The 26169-nt window shown below is 33.3% G+C and overlaps 4 protein-coding genes across 4 annotated transcripts; 2 read left to right on the forward strand and 2 right to left on the reverse strand.

Annotated features, from left to right (window-relative positions):
• Positions 1–1680: 1680 nt before the first annotated feature.
• Positions 1681–4138, forward strand: TRIADDRAFT_25880 (uncharacterized protein; the record flags this gene model as incomplete). Its single annotated transcript, XM_002112374.1, has 10 exons — positions 1681–1901; positions 2015–2087; positions 2270–2364; positions 2502–2610; positions 2727–2820; positions 2915–3030; positions 3218–3313; positions 3400–3523; positions 3658–3830; positions 3929–4138. 10 exons carry the CDS (start codon positions 1681–1683, stop codon positions 4136–4138), a joined length of 1311 nt encoding a protein of 436 aa, XP_002112410.1.
• Positions 4139–6033: 1895 nt separating this feature from the next.
• On the reverse strand, positions 6034–8725 carry TRIADDRAFT_26098 (uncharacterized protein; the record flags this gene model as incomplete). The annotated part of the gene is made up of 9 exons (XM_002112805.1): positions 6034–6259; positions 6357–6520; positions 6624–6707; positions 6801–6960; positions 7063–7298; positions 7476–7769; positions 7865–8060; positions 8207–8361; positions 8480–8725. Coding segments are annotated over 9 exons (1761 nt in total), but the record flags the coding sequence as incomplete, so codon positions are not given.
• A 7542-nt stretch (positions 8726–16267) lies between these two features.
• On the forward strand, positions 16268–18176 carry TRIADDRAFT_56397 (uncharacterized protein; the record flags this gene model as incomplete). The annotated part of the gene is made up of 5 exons (XM_002112375.1): positions 16268–16334; positions 17261–17460; positions 17522–17632; positions 17720–17968; positions 18042–18176. The coding sequence occupies 5 exons, from the start codon at positions 16268–16270 to the stop codon at positions 18174–18176; spliced, it is 762 nt and encodes a 253-aa protein (XP_002112411.1).
• A 2762-nt stretch (positions 18177–20938) lies between these two features.
• On the reverse strand, positions 20939–25216 carry TRIADDRAFT_56398 (uncharacterized protein; the record flags this gene model as incomplete). Its single annotated transcript, XM_002112806.1, has 12 exons — positions 20939–21061; positions 21178–21303; positions 21429–21518; positions 21654–21736; positions 21846–21921; positions 22185–22244; positions 22407–22455; positions 22545–22678; positions 22782–22895; positions 23879–23944; positions 24151–24193; positions 25122–25216. 12 exons carry the CDS (start codon positions 25214–25216, stop codon positions 20939–20941), a joined length of 1059 nt encoding a protein of 352 aa, XP_002112842.1.
• Between the last annotated feature and the right edge of the window lie 953 nt (positions 25217–26169).

Below are 26169 nucleotides of genomic sequence, written 5' to 3' on the forward strand. Positions count from 1 at the left end.
TGATACCTAACACCGTTACATTAGTGTAATAAGGTCGACTATCTCTTATTCTGCTCTACTGCTACAGCTCACAATAAAGTTAGTCCAACTGAGCAGAGATAAAAGTCTGCTTTATTACAGTTTATAAAAATTGTAGGCTCGCGATAGGCTAGTCTAAAAATGAGAAAATATGTTTACTTCAAACTCACTACAAGTAGTACTAGTGCTTGCGACGTATACACGGTTGAATGCTCTTGAAACGTATAAAAATTGAATGTAATGGGAAATATTTAGTAGTCTATGGTCTAAGATACTATCTTGATTTTGGCAGCTTGTAGTCCCGTCTTGCTGTAGTAAAGACATTGAGCTTATAAAAGATAAAGATTAACATGACGTCTGGCCGTCTTGCTGTAGTAAAAATATTGAGCATATGTAAGATTAACATGACGAATATCGTAATGTCATGGACTACTACTAGTAGAATTGAATAGTATTGTAATTCTTGCTTTAAATGTACTGTACTGTAGATCATTCATAAATGGGGATATAACGGTCAGTGATACTTTCATTATTTATGGACTTAAGAGTAAGTTTAACTTTCTAACTTTACCAGATCCAGATTTTTCAGAGTCTCTCCATCAACCTAATATATCATTCTATTATAGCTTTACTGTATTTTTAAAGAAAAATATTGTCCGAAAGTGACAAAATGTTACGGTACACACTGTAGTACTGTACTGTACATTTACAGTACTGTACACTACATACTGTACACTACACATTGTACTGTAGTACATTGCTCCAGTACTGTACAGTACAGTACAGTACAGTACAGTACAATATACTGTACTGTAGTTAAATTCGACAGGTCTGTAGTACTGTATGTAGCTTGATTTTGTCACTCGTGTTTACTGTGTACAGTACGTAGTACAAATGGTTTGATTTATCGCTGAAATATTAGGAATTGAATCGTTTATTTTAGGCTAAATGAAGATGCTTTCCGGCGGTCGTTCTAGGCTTCGATTTCCACAGAAATGCTTGATATTTATTGTGACCGGACTGGTATTTTACTATATCTTTATAAAACCAGAAACTACACATTTGCTTAACCAAGATCGACATAATTCTAATGAAATAGTTAATATTGATAAAAGAGATAATGGTGAAATTATTAAACTAAATCAATCCAAGACACAATTTCCTGACAGTGAAACTGAAAACAGAAAATTATTCATAAAAAAGGTTAGTGCATTTCTTTGAATTAGTTACTGGCAGTTCTAGACAGATTGACATAGTATTATACTTTAGCTATCGGTGCGTGGACATGAATTACTGTAGAAGAAGTCAGATGTTTAAAGTATTGTATCAGTAGATCAAATTCTGATATCAGCCTGTATCCATTTTTTACTGTACCTAAATTATATTTACTACTGTATTACCTACGGTATAGATTACTAATCTAATCGCTAAATCGTCAATATCCTTATTTACGCTTAAAGTATATAATATTACAATATCACCGTCTTTGCATTCAATCATTGATGTACTTTAGTACAATTTAGCACGATATTAAATAAAGATTATAATATTACGGGAAGCATCACTATTGGTGCTGTATTGCTGGATACTGTACGCTGTACACTGTACTGTACTTGTACCGTATATCAGTAATATAACCAGTATAAATACGATATGGAATAGATGATGAAATTTGCCTGGGACGGATACGTAAAGTATGCATGGGGCCAAAATGAGCTATCTCCTAACAGCTTGCGAGGTCATTTTGCAAACATCTTTGGATCTTATAATACTGGCGCAACGATTGTTGATGCTTTAGATACATTGTATATAATGGATATGAAAGAGGAATTTAAGATGGCTTCTGATTGGGTTAAGAACAAACTAGACTTTAATCAGGTATTGTACTTTAAAAGCAATAAATATTGTGGTAAAAGTACCAAGTCTCTCTGGCTCTATGTTAATAAATTATTTTACGTCTTTCGGATAAATCGCTTAATAATCCTCAGATGGGAAGTGCGTCGGTTTTTGAGACAAATATTCGTTTTCTGGGAGGCTTACTGAGCGCCTATGCTTTAACAAATGATGAGGTATTCTGGATAAAACTGTTTTTTATGATGATTAGTAGTATTGCACAGTATATGTTGCTAGCATGAACTCGCTATTTTATTGTTGTGACTTTAATTAATTAAGGCTAAATTACAAGATTTGAAATTTGCTTTAATCTGGTCCATTTGTATATAGCCTTTTACTGCACTTAACTGTGTTACAGGTTTTCAAAACCAAAGCTAAGGATTTAGGAGATAGATTAGCCAAGGCGTTTAACTCTAGGACTGGAATTCCTTATGGGCGAATCAATATTGGAAGGTTTAATATATATATAAATATATTTTATAAGACGTTACTTGCTGCACATTGTGCCATTTCTTTATCGTTAAGACGTTTGTTTAAATTGATTCCACAATTTTATACGGAGATTCTTAATGGTATACTATACAATTTAGTGGGGCTGCAAGTTCAGGATCATCAGCAGTGTTAGCAGAAATTGGAACTGTGCATTTGGAATTTGCTTATCTTACCCGAATAACAGGCGATAAATCATATTTAGATAAGGTATACCATGATACTGGCTAAAATTGCTGTATAAAATAATTACAAATGTTAGATTTTAAGAAACGTTTGCCTATCTACTAGTTTTTTAAATAAACATTAAAAATTTTTTCATTTAGGTCCAAAATTTGAGGAAGCATTTAAATAAAATTACGAAGCCTAATGGACTTTATCCAAATTATATAGATATTTCCAGTGGAAACTGGATCTCTCGTATGGGATTCTATTTGCAACTTACAATTTCGTTGGATTAAATTGTTATGATCCTTTATAAATTCTTGTAGTAATGGTAGGCTTTATAATACAGAATCAGTATCAATTGGCGCAATGGGGGATAGTTTTTATGAATATCTGATCAAGTCATGGTATTTATCTGGCGGCAAAGACAAGCTTGCTCGCAGTATGTTTGACGAAGCAATGAAAGTACGTTAATGTTTAAAGATACTGCGACTATTTAATATCGATTGTTAAGGAAAGTTTTGTGAAGGTCATGAGAAATTTACGCACTGTAATGATTTTTATGATGGGTTACGACATAGGATTAACTTCAGTAGACAATTTCCTTTCCAAGATTTTTAATATATTTAATGTCTTGTTATATTGTTTTAAGCATATTATAGCAAAATTGGTTAAAAAGTCGTGGTCTGGATTAACTTTTGTTGCTCAGTCTAATTATGGCTCGATAGAGAATCGAATGGAACACCTGGTAAGCCAAGATTTGTAAATATTACAATTCCGATGCAAAATCATCCAATAATGGCATTGCACTACCATGACTTTACTGCAATTCAGGCATGCTTCTCTGGGGGTATGTTTGCGCTTGGTGCGAAGGGTGCTCCTAAGAAAATGGCAGCGACATATTTGAATCTTGGACGGGAAATTGGAAATACGTGCCACGAATCATATATCAGAACTGGTATTAAATACTTCCTTTCGAATAATCTAATATAATGAAGCGTTGTAAAATATATAGAAACTTTAGTCTAGTTAGCAGTAGTACATACTACTGTCGTTGATATTTTCACTTATAACGAAATCCTTTTCTATTAGCAACCCATATCGGGCCTGAGGTATTTCGCTTCGGGCTCGGAAAGGATGCTCAGTCCTCCTACTCAGGTGAAATGCATTATATTTTACGACCTGAAGTTGTGGAAACTTATTTTGTATTATGGAGAATTACGCGTGATAAAAAGTATAGAGATTGGGGATGGGATGCTGCACAGGTACAACTATCTTTAGTAAAGTTATGTCGTACTCGTACCTTGGAATACCAGTTGATGCGAATTGAAAATAATATTAAAACTGTTTTTATTATGGCTAGAGTATCGAGAAGTATTGCAAATCTAAGGCTGGTTATAGTGGAATTTCAAATGTATACAGTAATTCCCCATCACAAGATGATGTACAGCAGAGTTTTTTTTTAGCAGAAACCTTGAAGTATTTGTACTTATTGTTTTCGGACAATGACGTTCTTCCTCTTGATAAATGGGTTTTCAATACGGAAGCTCATCCATTACCAGTAGAAATTTAGGGAGATCTGTATAGACTATCCTTTTACCCCTGCCTATCTTTTGCAGATACAACATAAACAATTTGATCATTTTTCTAACGCACCTGGATTTTAATATTTGGCGTTCTCCTAAAACTAAGCTACAGGCGCTATTTAACTTGAAATTATTTTTCACATACGCCGTCGTGTATTTTTAATGGTATAAGACGAGATTGGATCGATTGATATTCAGGAATATTTTATGTTGTCTACAAAGATGTTTGAAGAATGTGGTAATTTCGATTGGATACTTAAAGAAGTTGAATGCAAAGTGATCTAGATATTGGATTGCTTAAAATAATTCGTATATATTATGTTTGCAATTTCGTATTGATTTTTATCATATGCTCGTCTAAATGCAGTTTTATCAAGGTTCAGAATGACCACGAATTATGATGTAGTTATTGTAGAAATTTTTTAATAAACAGACGTTTGTTTCTGAATTTAGAATCTAGAGTCTGTCTTCTAAGCGGTTTAGTTTAAAAAACTCCCTGGTTAATTGCTATATTAAGTTGTATTGTAAATTATATTAGTCTTTTAAGAAATAGTCTCTGTAGACTATTGAAACTTTGCAATAAAACTATATCGACATTCTATACTTTGTAGCCTTTAAATTGTTTGTCAGTTATTTTATGCTATGATTTAGGGATGTTTTTGTTATGCACATGTTTTATATGATTAAGTAGACTGCTAAAGCAGCTACAAACTGAATATCTATAAATTTTACGTTGAATTAAGATGAAATATGATGAGAAGTAATCTTGGTTAGTAAGTTATCAAGACTCCGTAATGAAATAGATACAGGATGTTTGTTAGTACGACGATTAACTTTTACTTTAGTTAGCTAATTTTATACATCGCAGCTATCGTTAGTTGGCTACCGATTATCGGGAATATTAGAATTATTTTTATCATTATAAATACTTCGAATATCCTGTAAGACAATTTATATAACATAACAAGACTTAGCACGTAAGAAATTTAATTAGAGTCGTTAAGTCTGTTCGAAGTATCAACACATTAGATAAAAAGTTCAATTTCTGATATCTGCTAGTCGACACTAAGGTGCCTTTCTTCGAAGTGATTTTACATACGTATATATTTTTATTGTGTCCAGAATTCTGGACTGCATCAAACTTCATAATTGAAATTTTAAACTGATAGTTAAATGAATGCTATTCTATGAGTCTACAGTAGTGTGAAGGATTCTGCAAAGAAATCTTTTGGATATTGATTTAATATTTGAAAAAGCTTAAGTTTTGCTTACATGCTGTAAGAGTTTTTAAAGCGAATAATCTTATTCTTTGTTTAGCAACCGATCTAGTACAAACTGTCAGTAGTCATCTAATAAGAATAGTAAATGAGTTTATCAATAAATAAATATGCGTATATTGGACATTTATATTTAAATACATGTATCGACGGTTCTAAGGTTGGTAGATCGTTAAACTCGAAAAGTTAATGTGTTTGGAAACTACCGTCTAATTATCTCGCCTTTAAAAACATAGTGATACTCGCATATCCAAAAAATGTAGGCAAGGTAAATGCAGGAAAAATCTAAATGTTAGCATTCAAATCGCTTTAAAGGAACAGTCATTTACATCTATAATCGTTATGCTATGAGCTAACATGTAGGTTAAGCATTGTACGTGCGGTATCGTAGGTATATCAGGAATTTATTGGAGAAGTATAATTTTTATTGGATTGTTTAATTGCTTGCGATATATAATATCAATAGAGAATTTATAGGGCAATGAAACATCATATCGCGGAAAGGATAGCTTTGTAAAGAAAATGTTATTCTAGGAACTAAAATCATAAAAGAGTAACAAAATATCAAATCGGCTATGACGGGTAACTTAAATAAAATATTGTCCTCATTTGTTGGAAACAATTTCATCCAATTTCTTCGCAACTACGCCTGGAAGTGGGCGATGCTCTTGTTTTTCTGACCAACAGAGCGTCATAAGATTCCAGCAATCATCACTAAAGAACTGTAACTTTTCAGGACGACCACCAGATGCAACAAATCGCCATAAGTCCGTTTTCCTTTTGAAGTTGTTGTATGCATCAGGTAGAGTTACCTTACCAGCACATAGGTACCTAAAATCAAATGGATAAAATAAATGCGAGCTGTTATTTGGTAAATCTTCAAGACCTAATGTGGACTCTTAATCTTTACGTAATCAGAAATAAATACCAGAATAAGATACCAAACGCATATATGTCGACACTACTTTCATATTTTCCATCAAATACTTCCGGAGCCATATGAATAGGGGTACCAACTATACTGCCATTTATCATGGATTCAGGTTTGCAAAATCCTAGATCGCTAATTTTAGCTCTGTTCGATTTATCTAGCTATGTAAAAGTTAATATAAATTTCATTTACTTCAAATTTTAGCAAATATCTACTAAGTGCGCTCCGCAACACATTATTGAATGAAGGAATCCATCGGCTCACCAAAACATTTTTTAATTTTATATCACGATGAATTAATCCTTGGCTATGAAGAAATCGAATACCACTAATTACATCAACAGCTACCTATACCAAATATAAAATATTACATTGAGACGCTAAGACATCAGGTAAAAATCGTCAATTAGGTAAGTATAGTTGAATACTACCATAAATTACCTGCAAACGTTGATCTATTGTCAATCCTCGCCTTATTCCGCTATGTAAATCTCGATGCAATCTTTCAATTACTAAACATACAGCAACCTTGTGGGAGCTATATGAGCCATCAATAACAGAACCATAGAAGCTCACTATTCTTTCGTGATGTGGTAGATTTCTAAATAAGTACGATTAAAGAATGTGCCAAAATGTCCAATTCAATTTATAAGTCTGGAGTATATGTATGTAAAAGTAAATAAGATTATCGTTAGCTTGGAACCTTGCATAGTGAAATTCCAAGGCTAAATCATTGAAGTGTCTGTCATCTGGGGGTACTACGGACTTCAAACAGCATCGTGCATGACCAGCCCATGATCCTTGTACGGCATATACAACTCCATATTGTCCTCTACCTAATTCTCTACCACGCTGCGGAATCCCGTACTTACACAGATGGTATAAGGAAGTGCTAGTCAAAGAAAGACGCGCTAGCGTAGGCGCATAATAGGTCCGAACCTAAAATTAAATCGATAGTAATGCTATAACGTGGACCTTTTAGTAATACGTTACATGGTATGTGTAACAAATGTAATCTTGACGTTATGTTTACGTTGGAAGTGATGTTAGTAGCGAAACAAACAACGGGCATGGCAAAGGATAATAAAAACGAAAAAAGTTAGGTTTTACCATTACCTCGGATAATCTTTCCTCGGTGGTAGTTATTCTGGTTCTGTGCCGATTTTCCAACATAGTTAACGCGGCGGTGAAAGTCTCATGCGATTTCTTAATTCTTTGCTTTAAATGGTTGGAAGCTTGTTTGGTGAATTGCGATATATTGATTGATTGTAAGGCTTCTAACGCAATGTTACTTTTCCATTTCTTATCAATTACCGGTAAATCACCTCTTCTGATAGACTTAAAAGTAGATTTGATTTCATCCAATACGACTTTAATAATGGATGTAGTATGGGATACCGGCATGTCGACCTGAATAATAGATAAAAGATAGCGCAGATATATTGCAGCATCCTTTATCTACGTAAGCGAGAAATCTCGCGCTTTTTAAAACTGTACCTCTTTACCTCATATGCTACATCCAAGAATTCCTTTAGTGCTCGGCTAGCTCGGATTACTTCATGGTCTGCAGGTTGATTATTATTATTTACTTCTAAGTGTTCTACGCAACGTTTTAATGTTCCAGTAAAAGATTCTTGCAGTAGTTTGATTGATGCTACAATTTTTGAGGATATTTTCTTATAAAGCTCATCATATACAATCCTGCCATTGAATAATCGTAATGAAATATAGATAGAATCTTAAGAAAGACAGTTTAATTGACATATGACCGAAGATTGAAGTTTGAGTGACGTTAGAATGTAAGTATAAACCTAAGATGTTTCATAATAAAACCAGTTGCCACTCACTTTTCCACAAACTTTGTTATATGTTGTAATTGCACCCAAGTCTTTGGTTTATTATCTTTATTAAGGAAATCGTTGGGTATTTCTACATTGATGACTTTTTCAACTATACTACTAGACCATCCTTGTACAGCTTCGTTTATGGCTTCATTAAACTCCTGCAAAAACAGTGAAATTGTGCTGTGCATTGTTTCGATATTTTATAACTACTATATTATTATTTTAAATTATCAAATTAATGTATTAATCGTTCTCTTCGTCTAATTTATGTCATACCTTCTCCTTTTCACTAGTTATTTCGAGTAAACAACTATATAATTTTCTTTCGTGGTCTTTTACATAACGTACTCTCTTGGGAGTAATTTTCATATAACGTGACATATCTAACGTGTAAACATGCAGCATCTTCAGGTATCTTGTGCTAGTTAGATTTAGTAATGCCGTCAAGTTGCTTAGATTCCAGTGTAACACTTTGTAACTGAACACTGCTAATTTAAATAAAAAATCTGATGATGAGGCAACAGTAACACAAATTTGGTTGCTTGAGAATTCGGATAATGGAACGACATCTTCTGTAAAATACAATTTCGTTATTTACTGCACTTTGATAAAATTATAATTATTTAATACTATTTATGATTTCGGTAATTATTATCTCGATATCGGTAAGCTATTGACTAGTTTTTAAATCTGCAAAGATATATATTGCAAACAAGGTACTGTAATCAATTTAGCTTTTATTCATAGTGACGCGGTGAACGTAATTAATACGAATATCACGCAGGCGTTTCAAAATTTATTTTACCCTACCTATTATACAGTAGTCTTCCGATAGTAATGTGAATCCCATTTGAGTTAATTGATGGCGTATTTCATCGAGATTATGAGTACCATTTGGTGAAAGACTGTTGTTACAGAAAGGCACCTTATGAGATGAAATGGAAAAACTGTCAACGGTTTCGAGGATGTAATCATCGTCGTTAATATATTCGTCGTCTTCAAAAATATCATTAAAATCTTCGCGGCAGATGACTAGTAAAATTGGCCAGTCGTCGGCTGCTTCCTTAAGTAACTTGATCTTTTTCTCATCCTGTTGTATAATAGCGAAATAAAAGTTACTAGTTACATAAATTGTGGAACTGGAATGGTAAATTACTCATATGAAGCTATAAACTAGAATACAGTAATAGTTAATAACTGTATACTAATTATAATTGCGTCTGGTTGTGTAAACGGTTAATATCCTCAAAATAGTCGTAAAATGTAATGCTGTTATCTGACATATCGATATCTATTTAATGGTGAGATTTGTCGCAGTTGCCCTAACCAGGGACTCTAGGAGTCTGCCTAACCCTGACCCCAGTGACGCCTTAGGTTAAGGGCATAGTCGTATACGAAAAAATGACGATAGGTGAATTATAATTATATAATCATACTGCTGCTTTATACTATACTATAATAAATAAAGGTAGTAAAAGTACAATAAAGTTTATGCAAACTGAAATATCCTACTCTGTAAACAAGTGCTGTATGCAAAGTATCAAAAGCATGGGTTCGGCATGTAACAATAACAATTAGCATGACCTTATACTGCACCAATAGTGTACCATTTTAAAGCTAGTAATCTCTGGTTATTATTGCAAGAATGATTCTAGTCAAAATAATATATAACAAGGTAACGATGAGCTACCAGTTAACTATTTATTTCTTAATTATAATTATACATTGGGTTACAATATCATCCAATGGTTATTAAACGGCAATGTCATTACTGATGATTTAATGATTAGAGAATAGTTCATCGATAATATAGCATACCACCTATACTGGTAGCAGTGTTAATGTCATTGGAACGATACGCTACCAAAAGTATGATAATAACATGTAGGCAAATCAAAAAGTACCTCCATAGATGCAATGAATTACGGTAACAGCTGTATTGATAATTTAGCAACTGTAAAGTTAACGTATATTTATCCAACAGAAGGCTTAACGATACATCTGAGGTTTTTAGAATCCTTTAAATGCCAAGACAAATATGATCTAACTGTAAATAGCTGAAAATTTCATTTATTATAGTTCCGCATACAGCTTTATAGGGCATAACTGTAAATAATTTAATTTATAGTCTTATACGATTTTATAGGGTGTATTGAATGGTGTCGTTAATAAAGAACGGCGAAGCATACTCATATCAGTTATTGTACAAATTTGAGGAAGGCTGCTAACGTACAGGATTATTGCAATGATAATGCTTAAATGAGTTTATTTGTAGCGTATACTGTAATTCCAAACTATGATTGACTGTTTTTAATTTTGAAACCCTTATTATAGGTACTACACAGTTAAAATGCTTATGTAATGAAGGTAACAATTAGTCATAATTAGTTATCATGAATGTCTACTACCCTAGGCAATCAAATTTATGTTGTAATCTGAGCGTATTGCATATGTCTGTCAGAAACATATCGTTACTATCTTACGCTAGAATTCTCCGATGCACCGATGTACGGTATTTGGACACTTTTAGATTGTTCGGATCAGATCACGTAGCAATTAGCAATGTTGTGAAATCATCATTTCTAGTATTAAGCTTGAGTAGATAATTTATTTTATAATAATACTGATGGCTAAAAGTTTCAGCGTCTTGGTTTAAAGTAAACGAGCAACAGCACAATACCATAGTGAAAATTTTATTGTATGTGTCAAGTAATCAAAGTGAAAGAAATACCCGTATTGAATACGTATAGGCGTTATTTGTTGGAATATGGTTACACCTTAATTCGGTATACGCTTATGTACGCGTATTTTCGCTATGGGTAGAGGAAAATAAAAGTTCTATAATAAATACTAATATAAACTACAATGATTTAAAAGATTGATGTTATTTAATTATACAGTATAATTTGTGGTGTAATACTGGTGTAATTAAAAATGTAAATTCAGTCTTTAGCCGTAATAAGCACTAGTGCGGTTTATTGTATTTGTTTCCGGTACTGTACCTTTTCTGTAATGATTGCTTTTTCGAGTAAGTAAACATAAATTGGCAATCCTTCGCTCGCTAGTTGCTTCATAGAGATTTGATTTTCATTCTTCAAGGGGTAAGTTGCACTACAGCAAATCTGAACACCTCTTTTTAATAGCTTATTGCGACAATCAATGCACAAAATTCTATCGACCGGAGTAGTATCGTTTGCAGTTTCTTCAGGGCTGATTTGAAGATCAGCAGGTGCGATATTATCATTGCTTAAAACAGTCACATCGGTTGAACAAGCTTGAAACGATTCACAATTTGCATCTGTTCGGCTATCCCCGGTCGCTGAATTAGTGGTTGCGTGATGACCATATTTAATATTAATCGACTTCCATCCTAGTGCTTTGGTGCGTTCATCAGTACTACTCTTTACGTGCGAAAATTTTTCAATCATGTTATCATGTACGTCTGGAATCAAATGATAGCCGAGTATGAAGTTAGCCATTGAGTATTTGATTTTAGCTGAAAGTCCATCTAAGACAAATTTCGGGATTTTGTATAGTTGGTTTTGTAATTCTTCCTTTTCTTTCATTTTCATAAAGCCTCCCAAAATATCTTTAAATACGGGATCGAAGTGTTTACCATAATCTTCAAGTTTTTCAAAAATCTTCACGGTGTCAATGTAGGTTTTTCTAAGTAATGATAAATTGGTGTTGTAATCAGTAATAGCCTCGCAAAGTTTATGTCTTTGATGAGGCATACTGAGGAGTGATTCATCAATGCAACTGAACGAATACCGTTTAAGTTTACAATGCTGTAGCAACAGTACTTTTGACAGAGGTCATTACTTTACCGTACTAATATTACCGCACAACAACCAAAATACAATTCGAAATATGAAATTAAGGATAATCTATTTGAATAAAATGTAATTACTGTAAATTGTCTTCGTCTCAATTTTATGTTACAACAGTAGTATCTCTTCACAAGATACACGATAAGTAAAATTGAATAATTTAATTTAATTAATTTAATTAATTAATTGAAATACAGTAATAAACTACTGTACTGTACTGTACACTGTGTACAGTACTGTATCTGTTGATTTTAGATTACTGATACTACTGTACAGTACAGTAAGTTAAGTACTGTGCAGCACTACAGCATCAGCAACATTGCGGAGACAATATTGCGATGAGCGCATTGCGTTCAGGTTATTTATTCATTATTTACTTATTATTTATTTATTTATGTTTATATTCTCTCCCTTTTCTTTAGAAGTCTCTGATGATAATATTGTCGTGATCCCTAAAAATTAAATTCCTATGGATTAGCACACTTAACTAGTTCACGGCTTATTGCAATTTGCAGCAAACATGGGGGTCAACAGCAGTACAGCACCCTGCAACGGGTTCGTTATTTCCACTCAACGATAATACAGTATTTTCATTCTTCGTAACCGTACGTACTCGTACATACAGTACTGTACAGTAGTATCACTAGTGTGGTAATTGTCACTAAGTTAATCTTTATTATTAGTGATTAATTTTTTTCATTTGCGGTTAATTGGTCACAATTAGTCATAATCACCATAACTGTACTGTACTGTACCGTGTGGCCTGTGTATAAATATGAGACCTGACTGTACTGTATAGTACTGTATTCATATTCACAAATAGCCCACAGTACAGTACAGTACATTGTACAGTGTACACCCGCACAGTACTGTACAGTATATTGTGTTATGGTATTACTGTATGTATTGTGTGCGTACAGTACAGTATAGTGTTTCTATTAGTTTTTAGGTCTAATTTACGCTTCTTCCTCCTTGTACATAAATTTCGTCGTAAAAGCAAAAATCGACATGCACATTGGCAGTGGCTGTGCAGTAAGTTAGGATTGTCGGTCACTAAATATCAGCGTGGAAATCTACTGTACTGTACTGTATAATGCCTATAAGAACAGCAAACAATACCTGCGGTTATCACCTAAAATCTAACACTAAGCACGGGGAGAATAGGATCTGAACCAGTAGATATACTGTACTGTACATTTAGTGTACAATAGGAACATTTAATAAAATTAGTTAATGATAGCTCGTAACTGGTCATGCGAATTCATAGAAGTGAATATAGTCTTGCTTGCTTATCTCGTATTAGTATGAGGCAGTTCTGTAGGATTGTACGGGAATTCATAATAAGTTGCAATAATTATAATTATAGTTAAAAATTGAACTTATAATATTTATATCATGTAGAATTGAATCAGGAGTTATTATTACCAGTATGGTCAAAACCCGAGAGTACTGTACACTTGTACAGTGTACATACGGTACAGTTCAGTATAATCCTACACTAGTGCGAGTTATCACAGGTTACTACATCTAAAGAGTATAAATCTTTTACTCTTTAGTATGATAATGGCGATAGTAGTGATTATATTTTATACTTGATTTGAAATGTTTATACAGTACGTAAAAAGGCGGTTAGAGTACTGTACAGTACAGTACAGTATAAGGTGTAGAATTTCTTTCTAGATAAATCAGTGAATATTTTTATGATTTATTTTCGAATAAAACCCATAAAACTGTATATCTGCTATATTAAATTTAAATAGAATCGACCAAGTTTTGATCATTTTATCTGTTTTTTTTAAATCTAGATCGAATTTCTACACCCTGTACAGTGTACAGTACCTATAAGTACTGTATAGTGTACAGTACTGTACAGTACACATATACGTATTTACATTGTCTAAAAGTACAGTACAGTATTCGCATAAATTTACGGTATTTGATGAGATTGCAAAAGAGGTTACCATTAATATCCATTTAGTTATTTATTTATATATTCGGTACAGTACAGTACAGTACTGTACACATAAATTTTGTTTATTGATGTGCTGTACTGTACTGTACTATACGCTCTGCAGTAAAATCAGTACAGTACTATAAATAAATGAATACAAGTTACGTACTGTACTGTACACTTGTACAGTATACTGTACGTAACTTGTATTCATTTATTTATTTACTTAATCAAGCACATCCATCAGGATACTGTACTAATACGCATACAGTACTGATGGCTGTAGTAAGTACGGTCAATGACTACTAAATCTTACCATACTGTATAAGATTTAATAGTCCATGGTACCGTACACTGTACAGCCCAGTATCAACACTGGTACAGACACACAATGCGGGACGGGGCTGAAAGTTTTTTTCGTTTATAGTCCCTGGTACAGTACAGTATGGTCTCTGTATCGAGAATGCCCATTTTTCATTTGCATATTCGTCCGCTATTATACTGTACAGTACAGTATACAGTAATGCCCCGAATTAGGGCATTAGAGATTGCAATGAACGGTTTTGTAGTAGTTTACTGCAATTTATGATATTTTGATAGTTATACGGTAAGCAGATAGCACGATACAGCACAAATACTTACAGATTGCGTCAGCATTATAGAGCAGTGATGTCCCCCTCTATTATCGTGAGTACTGTATTAAAACGATCCTGTCATATGCTTGATCAATTAGCTAGGACTAATTTTCTCTTGACGCTAATACAAATTGACGTAAACAGCTACTGCGCAGTACACTACATACTATACAGTACTGTACTGTATTGTTATATCGGATCGCGCGCTTCTTTTGCCGTACAGTACTGTACAGTACATGTACTGTATTGTACTTACAGTACAGTACTATACAGAGAGCGTGTAGAAATTTAACTCAGATTTTTCAAAGTGAAATAAAAATGGCAAAAGTTCGTGGATTTTATTTAATTTTTTTATTGTACAAAGTACGGTCAGGGATTACTAAGAAGAAAGAGAGGGACCGATAACGGTCGTTCAGTATATTAAAAATGAGTGGTCTGACTATTTTGCTGGTCATCTCAGCTGAACCGTATGTCTGGAACCATACACTATACTGTACTGTACTATCCAAGATTTTCGTCCAAATTAGCCGCTTGGTTGGTTTTGTACTGTATATATTGTACAGTGTTAGTATACGGTTTCGGTAGTAGAGTACTGTACTGTATACTGTATAGTACTGTACAGTACAGTACAGTATATTAGAATGATCAGAAAAATGATAAGCTCACTATTATTTTGCACTGAATGGTCGCTAGACCTGACAAAGGTTCGGTTCGGTTCAAACCGTTATGATCTATATTGGTCGCTACCGCGTCCCTCTCTCTTTCTACACTGTCGTAGTCCCTGGTACGGTGCTTTTATTTACGCGTGGTACAGTACTGTACTGTACACTGTACAGTTAAATAAAGCTATTGTTCACAATGAGTACTGTACTGTACAGTACAGTACAGTAATAAGGTACAGTAGTGCGGAACGTTGTGTACTGTACAGTATTGTACGATGATTTTTGTTTTTCATTCTCAATTTTGACTGGCTAGTATGCTTGCGGATCAAACTCAGAGAGACGCTATTGGTTGACAATGCTTATGTGAGCACGCGCACAACACCATCTGTTCAGCTATTGTAGTTTACAGTTTGTATTTTTCAGTGAAAAGTCTTTTTTGATTGTGATCTAAAAGATCTATATAGCGTACCTCTAATATTTCTGTCAATTGGTATACGCTATTATACAGTAAGTTCCTTATAGCGGTTTTTTCTGTCATAAACGCGCGCGTTCTTATTAGTCCTCGTTTTTTTCTAAGCACACTATCGAATTTTCAGGAAAAGGTCTTGTATAGGATATCTTATTTAAAGATTTTCCATAAATATATTTGAAAGCTTTCTTGTGCAGTTAGAGTGGTTGCTGTATTCTTGCAATTCAATTAAAATGGGTGGTAAGTGAGCAATAATTGTAAGAAAAAATGCTTAAAAATTTTTGTTAATGGACTGGTACTACAGTATACTGCATTTCGTTAAGCTGACTTGGTATGAAAACCATATACGGTATTGGATACTGACTTCCGTACTTCATAAAGTTCTCAGTATTCGTTGTACCGTAATAGGCTCCACTATAAAAATTAGTTAAGTAGTTCTTGGTTTGCAAAAAATTTGTAAATTGTTAGCTGGATGATTATGATAGGTTCGCATGCATAATTTTTTTTTTATCATGCAATGGGTAGTTTAAGGCATTTTTTCAGCAGACTGCCCGTCACCGCTGTAAAGTACGGCTTCTGCCGCGGTAAAATTTCCGCCGTTCACTTCTACTAGCAGTTCACTAAATGTAGAAATTCATAATATAACAACAGTTCATAGTTTTTATATTAATTTTACCCGTAAAGAAGTTGTATAGTATACTGTACTGTCACACAGTAACACCGTTGTAAAGAGTTTTGTATAAATTTTGAGTTTTTCAATATTTTCTATTTGGCGGGCTTGCTAATTCTTTGTCTAGTGCAGACGTTTACTCGAGAATTTTATGTTAGATAATACATACTAGTACATTGTAGTTCGAAGTTTTTAAGTTAATAAAACCGTTGCTAGCTATATTTTTCTAGCACTTGATTTGATAAGTAGCTATGTAGGAGTTGGAGCTCTTTAGTTAAATTTAGTGTAATGGTTATTCGAATCTCGCCATTAGGTTTTTCAATTAAATTTATTTATTGTACGTGTATTTGCGTTGAGACAAGATGAAGGCTCTAATGTAAAATGTTTCTTTTATTACATTGTCGTGATCGTTTAAAATTAGCATCAAAAGTATTTATTCTGATCCTAGTTGAGATAGCTGGTTTGAATGAAACTAGACAGAGTTATATTCTCGTGTCTACATTCTCCGCAGATTCACTAGCTGTTGGATTTGTGTCGACATAAATTAACTGAAAATACAATCGAATGATTTTAAAATGTCAAAATTAGCGGTTTTACTGCTGTAGAGATCTGTAATGCGACAAAAAGCATGAGCTACGAAAGTTAATTTGCGCACCTGCGATCTTAAGTCAAGATCCCGGATCAATTTTTGTTTGACTATAATTCACAATTCGTACTACTGCATTAATGAAATCTGTTATTACCTTCCTTACGAATTGTGCGAAAGCTTTCACTAAATGACTATTAACAATAGTTTTATTTGGACAAAACTCTTAAATTGATTATATTTCCAAATTTTAGATGCCAGAGGTAGAAAACGTGCAGCTGAAGCACCTTCGAAATCTTCTAAGAAAGCCAAAGATGCTGGCGCCAAAGGAAAGCGCGGCAAGAAGCGTAAGCAGATGAAAACATTTGGCGTAAAGAAACCTAAATCTGCGTACATCTTTTTCACGACTTCGTTGAGACAACGTTTGAAGAAAAGTGGTCGTGAAATGCCTAAGGTAATTTATACAAGAATAGTAAGTTAACTGGATTGGATTTTAAAGATAAATTTTATTATAGGCTCATGAAATCGCAAAGATGTGTGGAAGTGAATGGAGGGCTATGACGGCTTCTCAAAAAAAGCCTTACGACGAATTAGCTGCGAGAGACAAACAAAGATATATGGAGGAGGTATTGTAACGTTCTCGTTTTTTGGGACTGTCTAGCTGTTCCAGGATGAGTAGATATAATACCCTTATATTCTTTCTCATCAAATAGATTAGTAAATTCAGAAAGAAGGCTGATCCGGATAAGCCAAAAAGGCCTCAAACTGCTTATTTTTATTTCTTGGCTGAATTTCGTAAAGCTATGAAAGCTAAAGGTGTAATTGAGGGTAAGAAATTAACCTCGCTTTCTGGAGAAAAATGGAGGGCTATGACTCCTGCCGAGAAAGCTAAATATGAAGCTATGGTAACGAAAGACAAAGAGCGCTATCAACGAGAAATGGATGCTTATCGTAAAAAAAAGGTGCTCAGCGACTAAATACAAATTTAATATTTTTATAAAGTTCAGTCTGATCAGTATGTGATTCAATTTGAAGGGAATTAAAGATGGGGAAGCAAGTAAACCAGTAAAAGTAAAACAAGTAGAAGAAGAAGAAGAAGAAGAAGAGGAAGAAGAAGAAGAAGAAGAAGAAGACGAAGAAGAGGATGATGATGAAGATGACGACGAATAAATAGAAATTCTAGTTGTACTGTAGTTGCTATTTGTAGTAGGTAACATCTCAATCATAATTATATCCTGCAGCCGAAACATTCCACTTTGGTCTAAACCTTGTAATTACGTAATTATACAGTATTGCACCTTTATATGTAGGTAATAGTTGGCTGCTAAAAGGCATATTACCGAAATTTCTTTTAGTACGATATTAACAACTGGCACTACCGTATACTGTGTCAGCTTTATAGTAATTTTGTAGCGTTTTTACCTTCTTGGCCTGCTAATTGTTCCTTGTAATTGTTGCTTAAAAACAATGATGCCATTATTGTGCCCATAACGTAGCACTTAAATAAGCTTCTTAAGAACATCGCTCTTGTTAGTAATCCAAGTAAATTTACAAAATTTATGTTTATGTTTCGTTGTTAAAAGAGATGTCGCTCCTAATGTTGTAGCATTCCCATTCCTATTTACTACATAATTATCAATAAGATTACATTATTATGTCAATGAATTCACGATTGGCTATATAATCATCTTTAGTTAACACTGTCGAAGCTTTCAGATATTATCATGTATTAGCGTGCTTCGCTTTTGTACCGAATTTAATCTTTAAACTTTAATGATATTTTACTGTTTAACTCTTCCCTGCTGACATTACATTATTGTATCGAAACGTATAGCATGTAGTAATTGTAGTGCCATAATGATTCAGTAATAAATCCAGCTACATCGACCAAACGTGAAACACTTGTTAAATACGATTTGATTTGTGTGGTGCAAATTTTAGAACCGCGTGGCCTAAATGGATTAACGCTGTACGATCATTATTCATTTATTTAGTGTAGTATGCAAGGTTCTTACTATTACCAATTCATACTAGTCGCTCCAGTAATAAGCACAATAAAATTGCAGTTTAATTTGCAGTAGAGGATTTCAAATTATCGATAAGTAAAGGCTACTGGGGATACCGCATAAATTATGTATGGATATACGAGGGATTCGTACTAAACGTGCACGTATTTATATAAAAGTAGAAATTACCTGGTTTGATATGACAAATACACGGAATCGAAGACTTTAAAACCTATCTAATAAGGGATACACGATAGTTAATTTTACCGCAGACAAGAGTTGTGAAGTAAGCTCATGAGTTACACAGATTCGAATGAGTTTCTGGTAAACTTGTGCAATTATACGTACGTGTTTGTCAGTAATGCCGTGTTTTGAACTAGAGTACTTTGGGATAAACAGGAATGATTTTAAAGGAGTTTATGGAAGTTTATTTCGCGCACCAGCGTGTCATCCGATAATTTTGCTTAGGTTTACCCTTCAACTAGATGCTATAATACTGAAGTTCAGTCAACATCAACTGTAAATCCTGAGGAACTGTACTGTATATTCCTGCATTATTGCATTTAAGTAGTTTAATCGCTCTAATACTCCTATATAGCCTGGGACTATTCGGATTATATTTTAAATTACGTATATAACTTATATCATGATTATAACTATTGTATATTTAAAATTAAAAGGCAAAATCTCATATGCTTGCATTTTAAACTGCCTCGTTAGGTAGTATAATTGTGAAAATCCTAGTTATTCAAAAGTTGCCTTTCTATGTATAATATGCGTGATAAACAATCAATTTTCCGTGAAGGCAAATACGTTTACCTTTGCCTTCAATACTATTTATGGCTGTTAAGGAACGCAAATTTCTGTATAAAGTAGAATGGATACCAATATTAGATAAGGCTATAGGAATACGCATACTGTATAGTAAAATATAAAACACATTCAGTTTGAATTTCTCAACTTACAATTGAGAATTTTCCAGCGTTTGTTTAATCGTTTGACCCTATTGGTAAGAGTACGCCTTATAATTATAATAGGTGGGTTATCATACAGCTGTTTTATAATCCAAATGTGAGGGTTGGTACTGTACTATAAGTTACTAGTCTCCATCAGTACTCAAGATATGATGTTTAAAGTTGTACAGATTCACTCACACAGTAAGTAAACTCACTGATCTAGTAACTTCTTTTAAGATTCGCTAATAATAGTGGGAAAGCTTCTTCTAAGATTTGAATTTTTAATTGGTTTAAGTGTATCCATTTTGAAATATACAATTAAATGGTAACTATGTACGACACGGTAACAGTGTGTTACTAAATGTAATAATAAAAAACTAATACTGTTTCATGATTTATTAGTTGGCTTAAAAATGATATTTTTTGCGTATTAGAGTCCTGATTGCATGTAATTAGTTAAGACATTTTCGAAGCTTCAACCATCAAACCACACGCCGTCTTGTGCTGTTGCCAATGCTTTACTTGGCATTTCCTACGAAAAGAGTAAATTTATCACAATAGCGTAGAAGATATCTCACAAATCTAGGGTGTAACGCATATAAAGTACTTAACAAATACCATTTAATTAACGTTGACGTAATTATTAAGCAGATTGTACTGTAAGTTTTAAAATTTATATCTGTCGGTGCTGCATTTCGCAGATTAAAGCTTTACTGTAAGATACCTGCTGCAATACCATTCACAGTGACACCTGGAGCAACGTTTCGTCGCAAGATTCAGACACAAAGCACATTTTGGAGGGGCTGTTGTTAAAGATTCCAAAATATCTAAGTTATAGTTGTTTAACCACCTAAGTACAATAGTAAATACTTTATTCGCATCATATTACCCCATGTTATAATGATTAGTACAAATTATGAGTTATTCACTAAGTTTGAAATACGTGTGTACACTGTACAGTAGTTATTATTTACTGAGTTGCTACGGCTTTTAATTCATCGTTCGACGGCGAGAAAGTTGCTTGGTGCTTCTTGATAATATATTCCCATTTTCCGTCGTATTTTAATAGCAGTTTGTGGCGAATTTCCGGAATCTAAATGAATTAAATTGATAAACATATTTTTAGCCTTCATTTTCTGAAGTTTCTATAATGGGTGTTTAAGTTGATCACATTATACTCCTGCCAACCCTTCTCAGTCCTTCAATTACCTGCTCTAAAATGAGGTCTGCTTTTACATCTGGTGGGTCAACAAGAGCTAGTTGCTCGAGATATTGCCGTAGATCGATCAAATTAGGTATCTGGTCTATGATAACTTCTGATAAATGACTTCTCAGCTGATGTTAAGGAAAAGATATAATTCCTCATCACTTAAGCTGGCATGCTCATGAAAGTCCAGCAAAAGTTATTAATACCACTGTATGTTTAGATATAAAATTGATATGGAATGGCCTCATGCTACCTTTAAAATTTGATTCTTATTGAACGAATTCATCTTGTACATTACTCGAAAGTCATCATTCATTAATAATTGATAAATTGCTATCCATATCTATAAATATACAATAGAGTGTTAACAATTTTCTCTATATTTGCATTTTGACTCTAATTATTTCAAAGTAAGGTACGGATACTCTTCAGCTATTCTAGAAAGTAGCGATGGGACATGGCCAGCTACTAAACTTACTTGACCCTCGATTTTAGATAACTTCAAATGTTCATCTGGAGCAACTTTCTGCCACTTCGAATCAATATATTTTTCCATATCACCTTGAATAGTATTAAATTTTTACATTATTTTCAACATTATTTGATAGATTACGTATTTTACAGTATTAAAATGTACAACTAGAAGAAAAAAGTGTAGATTATTTGATACCATTCTTTGTAGTCCTAATCCACGGAGAGTTATCTATAAGTCTAGCCATAACGCATACCATATCTGATAGATTGTACTTTACAATTAGTAGGAAGAACATATCTTATCAAAACTATACTGCAATATTTTAGTATCAAAATAAATTTTAAATAATGACGTCGCTATGTTACGCTTTACCATGGGTGTTGATGATCCTTGTTATAATACTTAATGATAAGCTAAACATTTAAAGCAGAAGATTTGTCTGTCTTGAATATTTGGTAGTCAAATATACGTGAAAACTTAATTAAAATATCTTATAGCAGTATACCCCTTCATATGGTCTATGGCATAACGTACTATTGATACCGTCCTGGCAGCGATGTCAAATTCTATTTGAAGGCTTTGGTATTTCAGATTCTAAAGTAATATTTTTAGAATTATGAATTTGCTTAATTAATTTTCTAAGTGATGGCTATTATAAAATATCCGCTGCGATATGAGTATATTCTCATCATGATTTCCGCAGTAAATATTAGTTCGTAAATTGTTCGTCATTATTTATCTGAAGATTGTTCATACCTGCTCTTCAGATACTATACCAGGATACCAATCCGTTTTAGATTCTTGCCTAATGAATTAAACTTAAGCTAAATTAATGGAACAATAAACCGAGTATCAAATTGACGTGCGAAATTTTTTCGTTGAGGGGAAACAAACCTTGCTATTAATTGTGTTAATTTCCGATGACAGTAATCAACTATGTCTAGACAAACATCACCTACAGCTTCCCAGGATTCCTTGTGATACATCAGAGTTTCTAATAAGTTTACCACTGCTGCTTCGTGATATAACTATTTTGTGTTATATATAGATAAAAGTATACCGATGAACAGTTCCGTGAGGATTGAAATTGTCATCGCTATTCAAATATGCTCTTAATAATATCTAACTCACAGTAATATAGCATGGAAACTCAGATTGTGGCTTAAAGCCTTCTTTCAGCAATTCTTCAAAAATTTTTTCTTTCCAAACTTCGGTCAGCAGTAGATCATAGACCAATAGCGATATCTATATGCACATAATTGCAAGAATTCAATGGATAAGGGTGTATATTTTTTTATATAGTAATCTTAGTATCGTGATTTATAATTAGGTGATGTCATTGGTCATATGATGGGATGCTGATTCATCATAGAATCAACTTGAGGATTATTGTACACATGCATATTGACTCCTTTAAGAGCGCTATGCTGCTAATGATATTTGTGCATTAAGGTATCAATAATCATTATAATTAACGAGAGATATGTTAAAACAATTAATCCGTCAGGCTTAAATATTTAGTAGCGTGTATACAATATATAACAATTTTGAGTATAAACTAGGATGTGACTCTAACTACCGTGTGATATCCAAAGCTAGCGGATATGATAAGATAAATTACTGGATTATTTAGATGTTTAGATTAAACAGCGGTTTATTTAGTAACCTACTGCATCTGTATACACTTTGTTAGATTCCGGTACAATACAGTAAATCATTATATTCACTGCATAAGGGTGCTTGCATTGATTGCCAAAGTATTCGTATCATGGATAGCTTACGAAATCAAGCCATAAGCAATGTAACAAATGATTTGTCAGCGATAGGAAAAGTCGCCTGAATGGAGGCTACAAAAAGTAAATTTTTTCTTATCTTCGATGGTTCGTGTATCCATCAAATGATAAATATTTGATAACTATTTACTTTCAATTTAATTTTAGATTATTGTATTTAAGGCTTCGATAATAATTATCTAATACAATTGCTGACTATGGAAGAGAGAAGAATAGTCATTATGTGTAGAAATTATGGTAAATACAGTACTAAACTTGGGCAATATAATACATGCACGCTCTATTTCAATAGATGTAGTTGTGTATAGTAGTACATACAATGGATGCTGCAGCTTAGAAACAAATCATTTATTACAGTACTAATACGGCACCCGGCAGGGATGTAGTTAATCTTTATATGGTAGGTATATAAAAATGATTACCAGTAAAATATACCTTATCCTGGCTGATGAATGCTTCTTTAACATACTCATCCTTGCCTTGTTTCACGTTTAATATCGCCTGAAACACGAGTACAGCACAGTAAGCAAAGATTTTAATAACAGCGTCAAGCAATATTCTAGTGTCAATTAGGGTGTCTTTAAATCTTATCTAGCGACTCAATAATTCTTGCTATCACAAGACTGCTGTATCATCGTAATCTGTGCTGTATTTATAGCTAGCACAGTTCTAAAAACCCAATATTTCTCACATTTTATTTTTCTAACCTGCATGTTTAGTTTGTCAATATATTCATGTTGTTTCATCCATCTAGCAAGACACAAATACCAGATATTTTAAAAGTACTAAGTGATGGGTAATTTATTATACTTGCAGTCATAAACTACCGTGTGATATCATATCATTGTACATCAGTAAAGAAGTAGAGTAAGTAATTTGTCGAACATCGTTTAACGAAGTTACGAAAAGGTTTTCTAATACCAGATTACTGTCACATTATCATCATGACTAGCTCTATATCAAACCAGCAACTAGTTAAGCCCATAGTTTCAAATTTCTTTCATCTTCACTATACGTATAGTATATTTCATTAGGTATATCCTGTAGACTGGATAGACATTATGAAAGTGACAGAGACTTTTGATAATTACAATAAGATTTTGAGCAGTCCCTACAACATCGAGTTCTATAGAATGACATTTAATGCACTGTCTGCAGTAGGTAAGATATTACAGTATACACGACATATAGAGTTTAGCTACATCTGTATAACTGCTTTATTATGCCGTCTACGATATCACGCTTACTAAGAGCTTATAGCAAGTTACAGGCCTCGGACCTGACTATGTAATGTTTTCAAATTATATATTTAATGCACAATTAGGTGTGCGGATTCGGCCAGTAATAGTATAATACGATACTGTATCGACTACATCGACTACCATAATTTACAGCTACGGGAGTACGCAATAGATTGTAAGTACTTATTACAGTTAACAATTAATAGATTATTCTGCATTTTAAGTATAGAAAGGCAATTTGTTGACCTACTACTGTAGTAACATGAAAATACATGGACTATTAAAAGAAGACCAGGTCCTCTTTTAGTAGTCTATGGAAATGTAATATAAATAAATATAAAGAGTATACGATAATATATATGTATAATATAATTAATTAATCATTCTTTGCTATACTGTACATCACTTATGCATGTTCTTTTAGTAAAACAACTTACTTGCGATCTCCTATATCTTCCAACTCAAAGTCGGATATCGCCTGTACATAACCTTCTACCTCTACCGGAAAAAGGACCGTAGAGCTATCTTCCATTTTTTTCTAGCTTTATGATGCCGTTACTTAGCGATATTCAATAACTATAATAATAATAAGGGAATAATAATAATAATCACAATAATTGACTAGTTTCTGCGCATGTCCTCATGCGCTAATCTTACTAATACAGTACAAGTACTCTGTCAGGAAAATTGTACAATGTACATACTGTACACTGTACTGTATATTCAATATCGTACTGTACTGTACAGTACAGTATAACAATATCGAGCGAGGGGTCTACTAGTTATAAACAAATAAATGGAAAGCAGAATCAAGCGCATTGAATGAATAGTTAAAGCTATTCAATGTACAGTATCTTAAACTCTATCATTTTGGTAAAGGCACATACTGTACTGTACAGTACTGTAGCCTGTTAGCCACTAACCAACTAAAAATAGAGTGTACAGTACTGTAGCAGTGTTATGACATGGTATCGTTGCAGTACTGTAGCAGGTACGGCTACAACACTATACTGTACTGTACTGCACAAGTGCACAGTGCTCTTCTAATATTCGTAGTCTCAATAACTTAAAGGCATCAACGATTTAATTTATTTATTATTGGGGAAATTGAGTAAAATTACATTATTACTGTACTGTATTTATTAACACTAGATCATGACGATTAGAAAAAAAGGTAAGGTGTTGTGTAGCATTTAAACGATATAAAATTAACGATTGCAAAAAACAGCACATCTGCATATGCACTCGAAGTATATACTGAATGTACGCATATACATACCGTACAGTATAGTACGTACATTGTAAATGTTGTTGTGCTCTTTAATTAAGCTATTTCTTAGTTTTTGACGATGAATACGCGTAGCTAAGTCAAAGATTTGATCTACCGACATTATAGATTTTCAACGCATTGTGTCATACATTGAAGATTTCCTAGATAGATTATCCCAAGACGATTTAGAGGCTGCTGAACTACGGGATTCATTT

The sequence above is a fragment of the Trichoplax adhaerens genome, genomic scaffold (genome assembly GCF_000150275.1).
Source record: "Trichoplax adhaerens TRIADscaffold_5 genomic scaffold, whole genome shotgun sequence".
NCBI classification, from domain to species: Eukaryota; Metazoa; Placozoa; class Uniplacotomia; order Trichoplacea; family Trichoplacidae; genus Trichoplax; species Trichoplax adhaerens.